This window comes from Haliotis asinina, chromosome 3 (assembly GCF_037392515.1).
Source record: "Haliotis asinina isolate JCU_RB_2024 chromosome 3, JCU_Hal_asi_v2, whole genome shotgun sequence".
In the NCBI taxonomy this organism is placed as follows: domain Eukaryota; kingdom Metazoa; phylum Mollusca; class Gastropoda; order Lepetellida; family Haliotidae; genus Haliotis; species Haliotis asinina.
This window is the reverse complement of record NC_090282.1, coordinates 28997767-29019793: the sequence shown is the minus strand read 5'-3', so window position 1 is coordinate 29019793 and position 22027 is coordinate 28997767. Positions and strand designations below refer to the sequence as shown.

Genomic DNA, 22027 nt, shown 5'->3' with positions numbered 1-22027 from the left:
CTATAAAGGTACCGGTGGAACTCTCGTGTTAGGAACTACTCCACTGCATTAGATAATGTTTTACAGCACTGAAGAGAACGTGTTAATTCTGGGTTTAATGATATATCATTGGTATTCAGATTTATTCAGATCTATGAAGTGAACATTTCTAAACTGTTTTGAAATGTTGGTAATCGTAACCAGCTTCGCCAGTCACTTCTGAACACATATGCATTGATGATAAGTTGAAAACCAAGGCCAAGTAAAATTCGAATTCGCTCTCCTTAAGCCTGGGTTTCAACGCCATGTGGCCATATTTCAGTAAGAGACGTGACTACTTAAGGTCGAAAACAAATAGGTCGTGGACACTTTACATGTCGTGAAATCCATGATCTTACGGTGCTTACAGACTAACTATCATTTGTAAAGTGGTAATCACAGACGAACGTCCTGATACAACAAAGGGAGGTAAAACAAAACACCAAAATGAATCTACCTTCAACGACCATAACAAAATAACACCTTCGTATAGGACATTTTTGCCTATCGGGATATGACGAAGTTCAAGTTTTTCTAAATCTGATCGCAAGAAAGAAGTCAGTGTCAGTTCTTGAAACGGTATGTACATAAACAAACGCAAGTTCATTAACCAAATCAACAAATCTGACATTTTACATGTGTCAACTATAGCATAGTTTTATATACTGAATTGCTACACTCTTTTGTGTATATCACTATATGTGATAGCTTGTGTCGCTGTGGCAGAACCTACATGCTTGTGACAGGTAACACGATCGGTCATTTGTTGGTATGACATATGCGATATAAGTTTATATAAGTTGACGACAACAAACGCACTGCCACACTCAGCTGAAGCTGAATCCAACCTTACCTGCGACTGGTAACTGAATACAGTAACACTAGGGTATAACAGGTTTGTATGACTAAAAAACAGGTAACGTTTGCGAAAAGTATTTTGTACTGAATCTTTACTGACCTGATCGATGAAGTATAAATTTTTAATCTGTTATTAATAAACTAACATGTATTACTCGCCCGTTGAAGATATTGCAGTGTAATATTTTTACGGCAAAATTGCACTAGTGTAATACCGCTTGACGCATGGCGTCAAAATGGTTCAAAGTTGTGACGTCACAATGCTAATACCGATGTTGCAAGTTTACTAGACCTTCCTTGACTCGCGGAAAGCTGAGAGTCCTCACACAGTAGGAATTTCGCGGCAGTTTCTGTCAATTTATGTTGGCGAGTAATAAACAGAATACTAAACTCGCTTCCGTGAAATATCATTTTTTTTATTAAACTCTTTAAAGATTTAGTATCAAACTTGCTTTCGCTCGTTTGATACCAAATCATTAACTCGTTTAATAAAAATGGTATTACACGGAAGGTCATTTAGTATCCTCTATCGCTGTACTATTAATCCATAAGCATTTAGTCTTTCAGTTATTACTGACACTCTGTAATATTTCCATGCTGCATAGTACTTGAATGTACTTATATAAAATATGGATACTGAGAGCCATCACTATAAATTCATAAGCACTTAGCTTTTGCAGTTACTACTGGTTCACAGTAATGTCTTTACCCTGCATGGTGAATTCCCATACATGTATTTATATTAAGTATAGAAACACTGACCCACCACTATTAACCTATTTTCATACCCGTGTCTGCTTCGTAGTTGTATCATGATATCCGGATAGTATACATACGGGTAGTATATACATATGTCAACAGAAGTGTGTGTATCATGGGCCCATGGCCTCTTTATTGGATAAATTTGTCTGTCTAATTATCGTTCTATCTAACCACGTTCTCAGATGCTGTAATTTAGGTGATCGGAATATATACTGTGTATATTGAGATAAAAGACCCATCTTATCCGAACTTCTTTAACTCAGTGTCGTATTCGTCTGTTTCTGCAGTCTTCATCCAAGATGACGTCCTACAGGCTGATGTATGCGCTGCTAATGATGGCTCTTCTTGGCAGTGGCCTTTGTCGTATGATGAGCCTTCAAAAAGGCAAGATCGTTGATCAGAAAGACTGTACGGCCCCAGTCAGCAGCTACACCAGCATCGACTGTGCACGTCGCTGCATGATTGAGAAAACATGTAAAGCCTTCGTAAGGCTGTGCAAGGATGACCTTAAGGATTGCCCGTGTAAGCTTTGCTACAAAGAGGTTGCACTAAAGGATGGCGATGGTCTGTATGGCGTCATGGTTCGCAGGTGAAAATTGGACCCTGAGATTGTGCGGGACCTCCCACAGACGCTACTCGGCAAATTTCACCTGGTACACTCGGTGGTTCAAATGATCCATTTATACAGATAAAGTCATAACATTCGTCGTTTCTAATACCAGTTTGCATCCTTTATTATTCGGGAGTTTTGACGTTTTACTAAACGAGTCTTCTCACGATATTTTGTTTGTTTCAAATATTGTCTTGTAGTTCAATTGTCTTGTAGTCATGCATCGAATGCTATCCGAGAGATTCATTCCAAAATGCTACCGGTAAGGAAATATGCTTGCCCTCTCCGCGAACACAAAATGTCATGACTGATTTCCAGAGAAGCATTAATGAAACCCGCTTGAAAAATCAAAGTATGTCTCGGATTTGACAAAACAAAAATTAAACATATGTTATATTTGGCATTGCACTTTCTCAGCAAAGTAAAGATTCTAGAACTGTTTTGTGTCTAAAACGTTCTTTACTGAGAAACTGTAACCCTAAATACAACATTTGTTACATTTGACCACTGTCTAAAAGATATTATGCATTCAAACACATACATAGGTTTTCAAAATGTCAACAGTCGCCGAAGGACAATCAGAGGATTTCCACATTGGTCCAGAAACAGCTTGAGGGAAAGGTCTGGAAAACAACAGTCATTCGATGTAGCGTCAGCGGTCTGACCTAGAATTTCGAAGCTCTTTTATAGATAAAATAAAAGTTCACGTTAATGTATGGCACTTACGACTATCTTAGCGCCAAGATAGCATCGAAAATCTGGGCCCAGGTCCTGATGGATAGCGTTTTTCAACCCTCCAGCATATATCTCGACTTCGAGTTTCTCCCCATAGGGTGCTCAGACTGATTGTTGACTCTTATCAATAACAATCACAGGATTATATGTTTTTGACTGTGTACACATTTACGACGAGCAGCCGCCGCAATATCACAAATAGTGACATATATATCCTGAGTTAGATACATAGGACAAAACCGCCCCAAGATCATGATGAGAACCAGTATAGTATCACTACCGAATTGGTGACAAATAACATATCTTGTCATTCTTTGCATCTGGTACGAACAGTTCTGTGAAATATCTGAAAATGAAGCGCATGTAAAATATTCACGTTCATCGTGATCGGAACTGACTGATTGAGACGTGTTTAATAAATAGGCTTTGTCACAGGTGAGCAATCTATGTAAACTGAGACCAGAGACCATATAATAGATTATATGGTCTCTGCTGAGACTGAGTAATATTCGTTACACTGCTTATACTAAGACTCAGGTTAGCACTGTAACGAATAGTACTGAGCCTAAATTTACTTAGACTGTGTATAGAGCAGACTCTGTTTGTGTAAGGAAACATCCTGTGTCGAGGGAAATGCGGAGTTTTATTAGACCCTCGTAAGGCTTTATTCTCCTCGCCTCCGACTCGGGGAATACAACCTTACAAGGGAGATAAGGCATTTATCTGGCCGAATGTTTTTACTAAATCAAAACAAAATAATCCGCACCAAATAGATTTGTTGTGGCAAAATGTTCCCTTGGTGCCATGTTGACACCAGCTGATCGACTAACCTCAGTGCGGCGCATGTTATACTAATGGCTGGACGGTGCACTCTTTTCTCTCGTGACCACCCGTACGACTTTTGTACTCCCTTCTCGTGAATCGTGACGGGTGTACGTGGTATTTTATCAGAATCACGTGAACCAATCAAAACATTCTTACATGAGGGAGGATAAAGGTATATATGATTAACGACCATTGTGTTCTGCGTTAAGGTAACATGTCTCGACCCTGTTCTTCACGATGGAAAGAAGGTCTTAATCGAGCTCTTGGTCGTTAATCCATGCAGTTCATTTAAATTCGGTGTCAAAATGTGATTTGACATGAACAACCAAATAACCAGGCAAAAATCACGTATCTGTTGTCACTGATGGTCTAGATGAATTTAGAAACGACACATATATTAAATCTTTGATCGACATTTAGAAGTGGAATGCATAAGAAAAGCAAGATTTATGGATGTCAACTTCTCTATGGTGAATAAGAAGACGTTTCGGGACATATACATTTATTTTAAAAACCCCAGAAAATTGGTACAGCTACTACGTTTTAATCGAAGACAAAGATACCAAGATTCTTCCCGTTACATGATAAAACAAGCCGCCCATCACACTTGCACGTGCTCTCACGAGCACAACACTCACACACATGAATACACACTCACTGACGTAAGCACAAACCAGGATATTAGGATGATGTCATCTTGACAACTGACCTCATTTCACTACATTCATTCTGCTGTACAGTTACCTTAACACATTCAGCTTAACGCCTTTAAGATGACCCACGTTCAGCGTCTGTTGCCAGCTGAAAGCAGATATACATTTGGAGGACGAAGCGTACCAACCTAGACTAAGACAAGAAATATGCTGAAACAATAGTTTTCATCTTTTTAATTATGAAGTATAACTCAACATATATAAAACAGTCCCATCAACACCAAAGAAATATACATTAAAGTCTAAATTCGTGGGGTTTTTTTTTCATCACATTTTCATCCGGTTAAATAAAAATCAATAATGTTTTAATATTTACTCAAACACATTAAAATCTCGTTATCCGTATGACAAGTTCCATCTTAAATCTTTCGCTGAAAATCACATGAAGACATGAAAACAAATGTATGGTGAAAATGCTTTTTACTCCACGAGTAGCTTATATCATGTCAACTTTCATTTTTTACACCAGCTCTACAAAATTCCGGGTTAAAATGCGACTAACGGGATCTGGTGGTCAGGCTCGCTGACTTGGTTGACATATGTTATCGTACATCCCAAATACGTAGACCGATGCTCATGATGTCAATCACTAGACTGTCTGGTCCAAACTCGATTATTTACAGACAGCCTTCATGTCACTGGAATATTACTGAATGCTGAGTTAAACAACAAACATGCAATTTCCGAACAACCCAAGAACACAGACGTGTCAAGTCCTTTTCTGACTATAAACAATTATTATTTCATACCACTAAACAGAAATGTAATGGAACGCATGCTGTTGTCCTTTCGGCATCCAGTCGCCAACAGGATGTGAAACATGCTACTATTAAAAGGTGCCATACGAAAACCTGTGTGTTTTTGAGTCATAAGTAGGGTCGATTTCTCGTACAATCAAAATATCGTGAAATAACAATCGGGCTATCGAAGCCGTTGTTTGAGGCTGTGCACAGGTGTTCGCGCCCAGCAGGGAGAGGCTGCAAAATGCACCCAAATCGAACACTCATATACACATAGTAAGCGGTCGGGATATGGTTGAAACAAGTCTGTCCAGTTGAGTTTATGGACATACAAATTAGTGTTACTAACGCTCAAGCGCAGGTACAAACCGACCAAATGTTGACTTGGCAGCAATGGTGGAAGCACGTGGAATAATTTGAGTGTCACCGGTATTCGTGTTATGGGATACATTTGTTTTCTCATTGGGAATAGTGACATAACAACAGCTTTGGGAACTTCTGGCTTCAGAAAAAATGTACTAACGGAGTGAACTGCAGAAGCTAACCGGATAGACATTGGTCCTTGTGGACGTGACAGGATATAGTGTACATGTTCAAACATCGTTTATACCACCGCGTCAAGTTGTTTTAACAGGATAATAACTTTTGTACGTATTATTTCCGATATATTTTCCCGTTCCGTGTCTATGTGCAATTTGAATTCTAATGAAGGAATTTTTCACTGTGTTTCGTGGAATTCGAAGCTTCAGGATTTTATAATTCAACGTGCGGATTTACATGCTGTTATATCACCATCCCCAAGAGACTAACCCATCGTTCAGTCATAATCATCGAGTCATCTCATTTCGATAAGCGATATTGCGCCTCCTGAATCAACAGGTAACGCCCCGGTATATTAATGTAGATCTGCTGTGTTACTGTGTATTGATTAGTATTGTCAGTCTGTAATCAATTCCAACCAACTGGCGCTTTCCGTCCACATCTGTTGCGGGTCTTTGCACGAAAAGGGAGGGGCAGAGTGTTTGTCGTGTGGTTCAACTCCTTTGAATGTTTGTATGTTGCATGGGGACTTTGGAGGGGTTAAATCATTACAATAATTTACATCGACATTGTCTTCATTTCCAAAGTAGCTGTTTTAAGCCTAAATAGGAAATATACTGTATTGAGAAGTGATCTTTATAAAGGGTAGTATTTGAAATCTCAGTAAATAATAAAAAGTTACCATTTATAATAATAATATAATGTATAAAGTGTAAAAAATACACACACACAGAGACAGACAGAGAGACAGAAACCGGGAGAGACTGTAGAGCGACGTCACTGTACACATCCAAATCCATGATAAAGCTGAAATATGTAGAACAATTTCTCGTTGCTAAATATTTTGTGTGAATTGCTTTATATATACGCTGACTTAATTACACATTTCCTAGATATCTTGTGCATTCCACACTGCATCATTAAGAATGGAATACACCAGTTTGGTCCATCTTATTGATGAAATCAAACTAATTCAGCAATATTGTTATTGTTGCAGAAAATATAATGATTGGAGACTGATGGCCAAAATACACTATCAGAAATTGGGATAAAAATTTCAAAACAAGTAACCAAAATCTGTGCAAATATTTAAACCAAGGGAAATTTTACAGTTTTATCAAATAACTCTTTAATCTTTTAAATCGCAAAATATTTTTACATTGAAACAATTTAAAGTTATATTTTCCTCTGATCATGTTTCTCATAAACAACTTTTTTATAAATAATGAGGTACATTGAGATGTACAAGTTCTTGTCTTGTTTTCAACATGTTAGAAAATGGTATGTGAAAGGTTAAATGAAAGCTGTGGTCCATGTTGGTACAAGTCCCTGAATAACTTTTCTGATTTCACTTCATGGCTGTAGGTTAGTCACTAAATCTCTTATCTGACACAATATTGTTATATTTTAGAATTTCTATGCTTATAATGTAAAAGCATGCCTTAGCAGGAATAGAGGAAGCTGATAAAAATATATTGTCTATTTGGAAACGTTTTCAGTGAGCATTATTATTTACTATGCAATAGTAACATCATTACAGAATCAGATTATAATACATAAATATAATATAATATCCATTTTGTTCTTGTACACTTAACACATTGACAAGATAATTACGATAATCTTGTTTCTTATCTTTTGTCTATATCATCATGACTAATATTTTTGTGTGTTCAGACATGTTGTTTCTGTTTTATTAAAATATTAAAACCAGGCCAAATGCTTTGATACATGTGAATAAGTTATGCATTATTATGATAAGTGTTATTCATATCATATACATGGTGGGAATGGAAGCAGAATTGCATGACTTCTCATTTGACTTGATAATAAATTTTAATCTGTCTGAATGAAAATGTGGCCAGGAAATATGTCTTTGTCTTCGTTCAATGGAATTGATCAACCCTAGACAGTGGTCAATGACCTACGGTTGCTCAGCAGCCAAATATGATGTCCATTGTCCACCAGTGTGCCACAAGGCCAACTGTTGCAGGAGTTATTGTGTCATATTGAACACAGAGGTTCTGATCTCTGAATGTTGCTGTAACATGTATTGGCACAACAGTGTCATGTCTAGTGAGCCTGTGTGCATATGGTTTTACACCTGTTTTCAATATTCTGGCAGTATCATGGTGGCTGACATCAGTAATGGGCTTCACACTGCACCTCAATATTTGTTTACAATGAAGAGACAATTAAACACTTTAACTACTGTGGTACCCTACTGCTATTTCAAGTAGTATCAGTACAAGTTAAAATGTAATCATTTTGTTCATTCAAAGATAGGTATATTTTTGTTCAGTCTGATTTTATTAAATATATGGAAGTAGTGATGATGTAGAGAGTAAATATCTAACATGTCACTACATTTTTGTACTGCTTCCTGATAAGTGGTTGGTACAATCCAGCCTTCCATTATGTGAGTCCTTGAATGAAAGTTTCCTCTTGGTGACCCTCCGATTCTTTTGTCAAGTTCATTGACATTATCACCAGTGATTTGCTGTGTCTTCTGTTGAGATGTTTGCTAAGCTCATCCACTTACCAAATGCCTTACAAATTAATCTTTTGTGATCCTAGTTTCATATAACTCTATTCCTAGGGGTTTGTAGCAAGTTCTGTATGAATACCTATGGTGTTTATGTTTATAGCCTGCTAGATTAAGTTCCAGTTTATGGATACTATTTGATACACTTGTTTAATGTTCAGTTCACTGTGGTTTCAGCAAAACATTCTGGATTCTTTCTTTGAATTCTATTTCTTTGACTAAGTTATCATTTGTCATGAGTGGATAGAGTTTAAACCTGAAATGCAACTGCTGAAATAATTGCAGTTACATAGGGTCAGATCATAAAATATATTCCTGTATGCTTAATCCATCCACAAATATTTTCTTCCATTTTGTGGATTGGGGCTTTAAGTTCATAAACTTGTAAATGTATTGTCAAATGAGAACATACTATGTCTTTCCACACATTTGAGCTGCTATCTTTTGTTTGTTTCTTGAAATGCATGAGAAGGACCTTGATATTCTATGGCCAGCATACCATTTGCTGGCATTGTCTGCTGAGTCAGTGAACCTGTTATCTTTTAGTAACTGTGAATTAATAATTTGATATACTTTATGAACCTAGTGCAACAAATTCTTGCGTTCTTGATCAACTACCTGTATACAGTGTAGAGCTAAAAACATTGTATAATAGACACATGCCCTGTATCATTACCTGTGTACATGTAAAAGCTGTCAAATTAACTCTCTGAAAATTCTAAGAAATCGTTCAAATTATTCAGATTCATCACTGGAAAGTGAACCACTATGATATTCAAGGTACTTCAGTGAGAGGCATACTCTAAGATACTCTGTACAACAGTTAATCTAGTGGGCAATATCAGAGGGTGTTGCACTGCTTTATACATTAATCATGCAGGAGATCAACTAATTACATTCACTCTCTGTCATCAATCCAGGATGGTTATTGTCAAGTGCTGAGTTTCTGATAGTAGGTTTAGGCGATAAACATATTTTGTTGGAAAATCAGAGGTACATACTGAAATTGTAATAGCTCTAAATTCGTTAAAAACCAAGCGTATCTCCGTTCCATCATAACCATGTTATTAAGATTTTTAAAAAATATATTGTGTGGGACAATGAGAGGTATATGATGTGATTATTTACCTCTGAATGTATTAAATTATCCAATCAAACTCCAGTATTTACTGAAGTCATGGTAGAATGATGCTTTAGCATGACTACTATCACTGCTGTGAAGAGTAAACACTAATATCAATGTTGGACTAAAATGTCTGCTTTACCATGGAAAGTCACTGTCATCATCATCTTGCTGCACTCGCAGTGTCTGGTGACAGCTAGACACTATATGTGCATTTTGAGATGCAATATATAGGAAGTGGCAATGTCAGAAAACTAGCCCAGATCAACAAGAACAGTTTGAAAGCCAACATTTCAGGAGTGTAAATGGCATGGTTCTATTGTGGGCAATGATGGACAATGTCCTGATCAACTTTGTAAACACTACTGCATATCTATTGACAATGACCTTTTTCAATGGATAATCTCACCTGTAAACTATGTTACACAGCAAGATGAGTACACACTTGAAAACTGGATGTGGCCAAACAGTTATGAACAGTTTCAGAATATGTCTAGGCTTGAAGCAATCTCAACAACACTGAAACTTTACGTCCAAAACACAAGTATCAAATCAGAAATACAAGGTTTATTGATGTAAGCTTCTTAATTGTGAATAACAGTATGTTTCAAAATGTATACTTCCTCCTTTACCATCAGGTTTTGGAACAGACTGCTTTTCTTATTCATTCCACTTCTACAGTATAGCAAATGCCCTTCAATGATTTAACCATAAAACATCAGCACTGTGGTACCATTTTGTTGCTTTAGTCATTTTTAGACACTGCCAAACATAGATGTTCCTTGTGCCTTGGATGTGTATTTTCTGATCAACCTTCCAAAGTCTAAATCATGTCTATTGATAATGACCTTTTGGAATGGATAGAAGCATCTATCAAGCACACAATGTCAACACTGTACCACATGATTCAGGTGTCTGTTGCTTTCTCCTGAACTATAAGTCAGAAATCAACAATAGATGCTGACAGAACTTCCTTGCTGCAGACACTAATCAAGGGATGTCTTCTTCCTCATCTATAATTAAACAACAAGGAAATCTAATTGCTTGCCTTCTGCTGGCCTGTGTGCAATGCACCTCACCTGTCTGAATAATGTATTGTAGCAACTTTTAATTAACACATGTAGGCCAAGGCAGTAGAGGGATTTCTGCCCTTGTGTGCTTCATATTGTACCTCTACTTGGGAAGCTCCACCAGGTAAAACCTTTCATCTTTATGCTAATATTTAGAAAGATTAAGAAATTTTAGGGGTGTTGAGGTTTTTTCAATTTGTATGTCTTGTATTTGGCTACTCGTGATTTTTCTATTGAAAGTTTGGACAGTGCAAGGATGTTTTTGTGTTGCAGGCAGAGATGTATGTTTGGAAGGAAGCAATTGTGATTCGTTCCTTGTGTCAATACCCCAGATGTAATTTCTGTGTCCATTCAATGACCATTTTAGAACCATTATTCTGTATCTGTTTCTACTTGTAGTACATGAACATTGTTTACTTATTTATGTTTTCCAAGTACCTTAATTTATGGTATTTTATGTAAGTAAGAAAAAGTGCTTTGTCATCGGTGCATGACCCAATATGGTTGTTGTTCATCTTTCTGCTTGGAAATGTTGAGATATTGTTTAACTGTTATCGACTATTGTTTTCACTAATATTGACATGAATACAGTTTTTTAGATTACAGTTTACACAGCATGAAATATTATGTCAGGAATTCAAACATCATTTTATTATTTTTCAGAATATTTTTGAAACATATGTAGATATGACAGAAAGATTTTGAGTGTGTCATAATTTTTTCAGAGACTATTAACTATAAGGCTATTCTTTTAATGCAAAATGTAGTGTTTTAGTTCCAAAAATGTCATCAGAAATGGTTGTCACTGCAATTTTAATGATGTAGAGGTATTGCCTTTTCTTAATTTCCATGTATATCCAGCAATACTTGGGCAGGGGAGTATTTCTTATTCCTAGTCAAATATGCAGATTGCAACTGTCTCAAATGAAGGAATATTCAGGCTGCAAGATAGCCTTTCAGCAGCAGTCAGGGTATTTGACCAGGTGCTATACATCATGCAGATTCAACTTGGTTAGAGGATATTGTTGCATTATCCATCATTGTAGCCCATGAATCAAGCCTAACCTTACATATTGTGTAATGGCCAATATCATCTGGAAATCAGATATGGATATTACGTGGATATAACACCACTGCCAGAGGATAATCAGACATGATTATCTGCAAAAATGTTATTGCACATAAGAGTGAGTGAGTAAGGTTGGTTTTACTCCGCTTTTAGCAATATTCCAGCTATATCACAGCAGAGGACTCCAGAAATGGGCTTCAATGAGGAAAATGTGTTCGTTTAAGGAATTGAACCCTGCTCTTCAGCATGACAAGTGAATGCCTTTACCCCACAAGGATACCCCTTCACTCTGCATAAGAAGTGATATTAGTGATGGATAGTGCATGAATTTGTGATGACATCACTTGTGAGTGAGTTTGATTAGCTTTACGCCATACCCAGCAATATTCCAGCTATATGGTGGCAGTCTGTGAAAAATCAAGTCGCGACCAGAAAATCCAGTGATCAGCAGCATGAGCATCAATCTGCACTGCTATATGATGACATGTGTCAACCAAGTCAATGAGCCTAACCACTAGAACCTGTTAGTATGTGTCTGAAAAAAGGATAAAACTGTCCACACATACCCATGGCATGCACCATGAAAAAGAAGTGTTCATTAGTTGTCTAACAAAGCACCTTGCTGTATGTCCCTGCCATTTGCTACTAGTCATATTATTGTATGGAAACATGTGGTTAGTTAACTACAGTGAGTCCAGATCTCATTTTAGAAGAAAATACAAAAGTCTGTACACACATTCAATTGTGTCATATCTCTACATGTCACCCTGAATTGGTGTCCTTTTTTAAGTTGTGATTTTCTGGAACATGTTCTGTGCATCATCATGTAAATTTAGAAAAAGGTCTTTTCATTTGGTTTATGGATTTTAAAAAAAAACTGTTTTAGTCAAGCTGAGGCTTCAGTTACTGCCAGATGTTGTCAACACCTCATTGTCATATAAACCATTGCAGATGCCACTCCTTCAGCAAAGTAGAGTTGTGATGGTTATGTGCTCTCATTACTGTGTGGTAAACTTCACAAAATACAATGTTCTGTGTGATATTTAAAAATCTTGATACATGCTGTAAAGCACATCTGTTGATTCACAGAGTGTCACATTTCAAGACATACTTCCAGTTTCAGTGAACTCAGTGTGTTATTGCACTATTTTTTCCACAAACTAAAAAAACGTCTTAAACTATTTCAGAATTATTTCAAAATGTGTTATATTGTTAAAGAAAGAATTTATGAACATTGAAGGAAGCTATTTCTCATGAAAAATCTCTTTCACAGCGTTTTTGTATGTTCTGGAATGTGATAGAAGAATACTTGTATATAACATAATTACCCCCAATAAAATTTCATCTAATACTATAATAATAGCATTTTCACATTTTGTAAAAAGTCTGAGTCATTAAGAAATGATTCCCAACATTGATTTTGAAATAGAAAATATGTATAGCTTTCCAGCTGTACTTTTACATATACATGTACTTTTAGTCTATGAATTAATAGCCAAGTTGTTAATATAATTACTCTTGCAGTAACACAGGAGGAAAAGTTACAGATACTCACCATCATAGAGTAATGACAGCAATTTTGGTCTATGGTGGAGAAGTTTTACTCTTGAGAAAGAAGAACCAATATGGAAAGAAGCTTCTGCATTTTCTTTGCGTATGAAGGATAGTGTAAAATAATATCACATTTACAGGCCTTTTGCAATTACCAGCTGTATTTGGAAGATATTTGAAAAATGCATTTTCAAGTATTTTTTAAACATTTTTCAGGACAATAATATCTTAACAAATTCGCAATGAAGATTTATGCAAGGAGATTGTTCTGCTTTTCAACTAATATATCTATATGACTTGTAACAAATGCTTTAAAAAGATAATGGATAAGGAATAAAAGATGTCTTCTTTGGCATTAGTAAAGCTTCTGACAAACTATGGGACAAAGGTGTATTGTTTAAATTAGGTGCTTATGGAATACATGGTAGTTAAATTGAATGGTTTCACATTTTTCTTAGAAATGGAGTACAAAGATATAGATGACCGATAATCAGATTTGAAACAAAACTTGACACCAATTTTGTTGCTTCTACTGACGAACATTCAAGTCAACGATGCCATTTATCATGCGCCCTTGAATGTTCATTAGTTACGGATACCATGTGCACAAAGACATCTACTCACTGTCCATCTGCTGACTCATGCCCAAGAGTTTCCCCACTGATAACATCACATTTACAAATCTGTTCCTCAGATGAAGCACCAGTAAATGGGGGTGGTGACCTTTGGTCTTCCACTCCTTGGCTTGTCTGCTGTCCTGTCACTTTGTCTCAAGCATGTGACCAATCTTCCAACTTTTCATTTTGCAAAGCTCATGATTCTTACAAAATGAGAGTACGTGACTCCCACCTCCAATATACCAACTGCTCATTCTCTTTACTCTGATGTTAATCGAGGCATGTTTTGTTGGTCATAGAGGTGTAAATGATGACAGAGAACAGTTCAGCTCGTGTTTTGTATACAGATATCATACAGATACTTTTCTGCATGCGCGGGAAGTTTTGGCACTCAAAGTCATTTTTACCGCTGAAGACATGTAGCAGGTGCTTGTCTCTATAATATTGATGTGTGTTTGGAGATGTGCCCTCAACCATAATTCACGTATAATGGCCACTTAGATGACAGTTATGATAATTTTTATTTTGACGTTTCTTTTGCACGTGGGTGTAGAAGATCCAGATAAAGCAGCCAAAATTTTGAATAATGACTTACATCATTTTTCTTATTGAGCTGATATGTGGCAAGTAAATTTTAATCCAACAAAAACTGAAATGCTTCTCCCACAAAGGAGTTCCATGTGTAGGGTCAACCATCAAAATGAAAGGAACTCAAGTAAATGAAGTACAAATGAAGAAACATAATTCATTTTACCAAATGAAAAATAAGCTTACTTCAAACTAAAAACGTTGGATCTAGATTTTGTCAAATAATCCATGTTTGCTTTAGGTTGTGTTGTAGTAACCTGAATGCTCTTTGTTTTGACAGACATATTTCAAATTTCATATATGCAAATTCCATGGAAAGATTCTCTCCATTACTTTTCCAGCCCTTGTTATGACTTTAGAAAATTAGATAAATATTTCTACACTAATGGTTTTGACTTAAATTCTACAAGGTAATCAAACTTCAAGCAGCAGAATTAATCAGCTTATTCTTGACTCTGTCCATGTGTACATAGTACTTTCAAATAGATTCAAATTATTCTAATTTCTTACGAATGCAGTTACTATGAACCATTTAATGTAATTTTGTGGACCTTTTCCTGTTAGTATGGATTTCATGTTATGTTCATATTTCAGGAATAAAATATGGTTAGAAATATTCAATCTTTATTCTGAATGGTTTGGACATACAACTTTCAGGCTATCACAGTTTGGGGGAACAAGAACACAGTAACATATTTTATGGGCTGGGCATACGGGTAAACTTGGGAGACAAATTATCAGAATATATATTGTCAGACACCTAGTTTTAAGCTAGTTGTTGGTTGCTGAGGACAATTATCAATATGTACAATGTTCTTATAGTTTAAAACTAACCAAACTAGAAAATATACCTTAAGGATTATTTCACTCTCATTCTTACACAGAAAATAGTCTTTTAGATTATTTTTGACATAAAGATAGATGACTACTTCATGTTAATCGAAGGTGTCTATGCTTTGAATATTGACAAGGTTTATTGATAAAGGCGACCTGTGAAATGAGCAATGCATGACTACAATGATGCATAATCAATATTCAGTACTGTCATTCTTATTTCCAGAGTTGGAAGGCTAGTGTTCCTGAAGAGGATACTCTCTCCATCTCCAGTTTATCATCAAATGGATTCCTGCATCTAAAACTGAATTTGAGTGTTACTGCATCGTGACATCTAGGTACGCAACCTTGAGAATAGCATGTCATTGACTGATATTCCTTCAATATTTTAATCAGTTATCGAGAACTGTGTGTATCTACTTGTGTGAAGTCTGCTGAGCTGGTCTCAAACAATCTAAAATGTTTCTTTTTTTTCATAATTTGGTCAAACAGTTAATAGTCCTTCAGTAAAAGAAGCATATACAGTATGCAGACAGGGCAGTATAGGGTAAATTTCTTGAAAAACACAATCTTTGAAAAACGCAGCAAACCGACAGTTTTGACAAATCACGCTGTATGCAGTGTGTAAAACAGCCCCTGGCCAGGCAAGTGTTATCATGTGTCTAGTAAAAATTCGGTAGGGCTAGTACTTCTCCACATACACTGACATGACTGGCTTTTGAATTTTCATGGGGTCATTTTGTAAATGTATCACTTTCTCTGACTGTGTAAGTTATAATACACTTTTAAATCATTTCAGATTATGGCCTAAGAAAAATGTTCAATATATTAGCAGCTTAATGATGAAATCCATGTCTTCATTCAAATTTCAGGCAGAGAATTGTTTCACAGGCTTTGAGTTGAGCTAGCCTGACTGACTTGCAAAAGTTTGGAACTATATTGGACATTGACTGTATGTTTCATTACTGGATCATCCTCACATATCTTGTATCTTGACTTGGTTGACACTTGTCAACGGTTCCCAATTACGCAGATCGATGCTCATACTGTTGATCTCTGGATTGTCTGGTCCAGACTCGATTATTTACAGACTACCATCATATATCTGCAATATTGCTGAGTGCAGAATAAAACTAAACTCGCTCACTCACTTGTATGTTTCGTGAATCATCCTCTTTTATCGTGGATATTATATTCCTAGGACCCATTCCCTCCATTGAATGATTTCAGAACATTATGTTTTTGCTTGTGTTAGTAATTTGATTGGGTATTTAGGGGTTCTTCATACGTGGCTCATACTAGGCTGTTAGCTGGTCTCTCTAATTTAATAGGATTATTATGTTTTTCATAACTGAAAATGTTACTAGTAGAACTTTAAAAAATTAAGCTTATTAGTTTCCATCACATGCCTAGAAACATTCAACATCACAGCAATCGCTTTTACAGTTTGATCTGTGAGGTTTGACGTCTTCAGTGATACAGCCACTTAATAGAAAGTATTGACTAATACTTGTGTAATCTGTTCACTTTATAAATGAAAACATTTTGACATACTTACCGTGGTCTTTTGGAGTTTCATAATCCCTATTAAAATATTATCTACAAATGATGGCATGTTTACTTTGACTGGAGGCACCAAATGTTTACAGTGATGAGGAATGTTAATTATGATGCATAATAGCATTGCTCATGGTCAATTGTTAATCTTAAAGTAACACCTTGTGCAGTTCAGTTATGCTGGGTCTCTGCAGCTAGTGATAGCTGACTACTACGCAGGACTGCACGTGTTAATGTCTCTCATACAAATCATAATCAATATCATTCCCATCTGGTAAAAGATTCAATTGATTTATATTTCATTTGCGAACTTATTGTTCAGCTTGTCACGTAGATATTGAATATGACAAAGCATGCTGTATAATGACTCCACCCTAGTCTCACGTATACGTACATAAACTGTCTTTTCTGAAGCAGTTTTGTCATATATTCAGCGTTTTGTTATAGTTCTGTATTATATTTTTCATCGAAAAGCAGAGTTGTGTTCTGCTTAGAGTTTAGGTGTAATGTTGTGTGCAACCTTTAGCAACAGTTTATGATTTAGGTATATTTAGCTGCAGCTAGTGTTGTGCTATATTCATCATTCAGCTGAAGTGTTGTGTTATATTCAGCATTAGAGGTGCATTATATTCAACATTTAGCTGCAGTGTTGTGTTGTATTCAGCATTTAGCTTGCAGCTAATGTTATGCTATATTCAGCATTCAGCAGTAGCGTTGCATTATATTCAACATTTAGCTGCAGTGTTGTGTTATATTCAGCATTTAGCTGCAGTGTTGTGACATATATTCAACATTCAGCTGTAATGTTGTTTTATTTATCATAATACATTCACCTGATGAAGGAGTAAACATATACAACAAAAAATTGTGTTTCTCATAAAACATTCACCTGATGAAAAAGGAAGCACATAATCTGAGATGTTCCCCATAATATAGTAGTTGACAAATTCTCTGCCTTATGTTTCTGTTAAAGCCATTCAAAGCTACTTGATGGTTCAGAACAAATCTCCAACTTTGACGTCTTGTGTCAGTTTCATAGTTGTCATTTTAAAAATTCATTTGGAGCACAAATGCTGGTTTTGTCAAATATATGAAGGTATTTCTAAACATTTTTAAGCTGGATGTAATTAGACCAGTGATTATTGTGTAAAACACCTCTATGTATACTGTGTATTAAACACTCAACATTTCACTAGTATATCCCAGTGTTAAAACCCTGTTCATCTAAGCTTGAGTGTTGTAAAAGTATTGTTATTTCAACATTGGCCTTTCAATATCTGATTATTATATAATATTGAAGTGGCTTCACACATTGTATGTAGCCATGTGGGGAACTGAACCTGAGTCATCGGCCTGACGAGTGAATGCTCTGCTCCCCACCCATGTTTTAAGATATAAGCTGATGAAAAGAAAGAATTGGTTTTAGGGCACAGCTAAAGGTTACATCTACCTTTTTCTGCACATCATAGGTGCAGTGGGGCAACCTAGTTGTCAAAGCACTTGCTCATTAAGTCTAAGACACAGGTTCAGTTCCCCATATGCTATATAGGCTAATTACTAATCTGAAACAAACATATTTTGCAAAATACTAATTAAATTTAATGGAAAGGAGCCCTGAGACTTTCTTTTTTTTTCAGTTTCCTGAAACCGTGGAAATCTAGACTTACATTTTCTAGACTTGGATATATTTGTTTCAGGGTCTGTATGACAAGACTACCCACATGGGAACAATTAAGCCAATTGGCGATGTCTCCCACCATGATATTACTGAAGTATTGCTAAAAGCAATGTAAAACTAGATTCAGTCTTTCACTCACTGGATTTCATGAGCTAACATTCTTGTTGAGTGCCTTCATTAATATTAACGTTGTTCTTATATACAGCATCAGTATCAGTGTCCCATGTTGGTTTTTGACTTACAGGATGATGTCAATGATTCATCAATTGGTCATATTTTTGACCTTGTTGGTTTCCATGGTAACGGGTCAAGCAACAGTCCGTTTCTTGGATACAAACCTTGTTGTAAACGAAGGTGATCAGTTTAACCTGAGAATACAAAGAACTGGTGCCATAACTTCTGAGTTGGTGGTTATTGTTGAAGTAAGTATCCTTTCATATCTAATATTCATCATAATGTTATCATCACAATCATCATCATCATCACAATTTTTCAAACAAGTGTTTAACAGACTTTCCTCAATATAGAATATTAACAAAAAAAAAACATGTTATGCTGTTTGGTGTTGTGTTTGTTAAATAGATTAATGAGTCACTTTTTCCTGAAATTATTATACCTTAATTATCCAATGCATACATATATGGAAAGCAGTTTGTTGAGGAAGGACATGGAACTTGATGGATGACGATTTGATTTTACGTTTATATAATGTAGAGTATATCATAAGTGGTATATGTATGTTCAGGTTTTCTCAATCACAACAAGAAATAAAATAGCATCAACAGTGTCTGGATATAATGACAGTTTAATTCCTATACAAATGAATAAATGACACAGATTAATGTTTTATAAGGATGGCTTGGGACAACTTGCACAAAAAATGTTAGTGCTGTGACAATCACCATTTTCTTTTTAAAACACAGCCTTATGAAAGTCATGGCACTAAGATAGCTCTGCACAAGTGGTCCTGAACTTACAATATATGGAAAGTGTATGTGTCCATATGCTGGAAGACTAATGCTTAGTCTCTGAATGTATATAATTTTGATTGTAACAAACTATTCCATATAAATTGAAAAGGAGCCCCATGGAGACAAGAAATTCTGAACCTGGTCAGGAAATCTAAACTTGCTTCATTTAAGACTCGAGCATTGTTGGGAGGGCTTGGCAGCAGGGAAAATAATGTGGTTCAGGGACTGGGAGACAGACTTATATGCTGGGTATTAAATGCATCATCCTGATGAGAGAAATAACAGTATCAGCTTGATAGGCAAATTCAAAACTCTATATCTAGTTGAAAATCATTTAAAAAATCTGTATCATGTATCTATCATATCTAATGCATGTAACTAAATGTGTACAGTGTTCAAAATACATTTGATGCAGATGAGTTTGATGATTTCTCCTTTGGTGATGGTGGGATTCACATACTTAGTATGTTTGGAAATAAAAAGTAGATGTATTCTACTGACTGTAATAGAAAAACAGTGTTTAGTGTTTTAGAGGATATCGATATTTAAGAGTTGAGCAAAACTATGTCACTGAAACACAGTGACTAAAATAGCTGAACTTTCTGTGTTTTATCAATGATACTGCCATTGCACTTTGTCCATGAAATTGATTTCTGTGGGTCATTTTGTACAAGGTACCAAGAAATCTATAAATTAATGGACGAATCCTATGATGTTAAATTTCCCAAACAGCTCACTTTACGTATTCGTGTATCATAGTGTTTCATAATGCCATTGGAACAAAACAGCAGTGAAAATACTGAAGTAATGAATGTATTGTTAAATGTATTATTGAATGTGTTATTGAATACGTTAGTGAATGTATTATTCTTGTATCATTTGAAGAGTGGGAAACAGTGGCATGAATTCCTGATCACTATAATCTGGGATTTTTTAAAATTCCCAACCAAATTCTAATAAAATTAAATAATATGTTAATTTTTCTAAAAATTCCAAATGACATAAAATGAAACATTTGAATCATATGTATACTGGACAAAATAAGTTAGGGATATTGGTATTTTTGTGACTGATATTTTATCAGTATGTCAGTGAATAAATACATCATTATTCATAATTTCAAAATTTACATATATCCCTAAATATTTTTGTCTATTATATATCTCCAGTTGAATGAGTTAAGTGTGAAGTCATAATGGTAGTGTTAAAAAATGATAGTTTAAATGGTCCTTAGAGGTATATACAGTCCTTTTCTCAAGAGATTGTCCCTAAAGTGGCCTTCACACGGCAAACTAAAGTTGGATGACACATCTTGTCAGACTTGAATTTGAGAGTGTGAATATGCCACCAACACCAATTTCAGAGATGTCAAACTTTTGTTGAGAAATAGGATCAGTCTCTATTCTCAAACTTTCAGTTTTGTCAAATTCAAGTCTGACATGTGAAGTGTTGTCAAGGTCGTGTTGTTTAGAAACGGCCAATCCCAACCAATGAAATTGTCATGTGACTGCACAGATAGAGACGTGAGACTCAAATTACATGAAAGTTTGACAACATGTGTTTGATGATTGAAAGTGTGAGTTTTTAAAATTTAAAGACAACTTCTTGAAATTCAAACATGAGTTGTGAAACTTCAGTTTGCCCTGTGAAGGCCACGTAAGTTTATATTCTAAAGGACCACATGTCAAGGTTCCATGAAGAACTGTAATTTTCATTGTTTTGTCGTATTTTTCATATTTCAATGAAACAAATTATTTACAATTCACTAGTATTCATCACCTGATACTGTAGGTAAACATTTGGCATGTGGCAAAAATACTACCACTTTATCAGTAAGCTCATGAATATGTGTCTAATTGTATATTGTTCATTTTGTCGCAGAATTCAATCTTTGTTTCACTAAAACACCACCATTAATCATTATCATTACATGATGTATTATATTTCGAAAATATTTTAGTAACTGTTAGATTTCCTGGAAAACATAAATACTAGTGCTTTGTATTGTTCTATAAATCATGTTCTCACACCTCCATGAATACTGAATCAGGTCTAAAATTGTATGAAATATGCAGGCCCACCGGCAAGTGGACATGCCCTGGTATTGATCCAACCATGCCCCAGCCATGGGTAAATGGTGAGAAGGACACTTTCTCTGAGCAAAGGAGATTCTACAGGAGTCCAATGGTCAAGTGTCACCAATAGGTGTTTCACCTGAGAAGCTTGGTTTATCCAAGTCCCTCTCTAATTCCCCTTGATAATGATGATCAAAGTAAACAAATGTTCATGCCGGATCGGACGTCGCCCGGAACAACAAGGTCCGCGCCGGGAGTGTAGTGGGACTCCCAGCGACAAATCAGCTACCACCAACAACTGCTGTGCCAAATGTGGCAAACAGTATGTTAGGACAAAACACCTCCTACAACATCAGGCCAGTTGCCAGAACAAAGAAGTTGCAAAGAAAAGTAACACCTACAAATGCAAATATTGCAACAAGGAGTATGTCTACCAAAAGAGTTATCAGAAACATACAGAGAACTGCATGAAAGAGAACAATGTCAATGATACTCAAACTGTCCAACCTATCATACAAGCCAGGGGTCAACATACTCATACCTCAAAA

The 22027-nt window shown here is 35.8% G+C and overlaps 1 protein-coding gene across 1 annotated transcript in view; it reads left to right on the top strand.

The window, feature by feature from the left end:
* Positions 1–1937: 1937 nt before the first annotated feature.
* LOC137278816 (adhesion G-protein coupled receptor V1-like) overlaps positions 1938–22027 on the top strand; it is a 134916-nt gene continuing 114826 nt past the window's right edge. Inside the window, exons 1-2 of the mRNA XM_067811326.1 lie at positions 1938–2227; positions 18639–18855. Coding sequence (XP_067667427.1) covers positions 1938–2227; positions 18639–18855 — 507 coding nt within the window. The remainder of the gene's footprint in view (positions 2228–18638; positions 18856–22027) is intronic.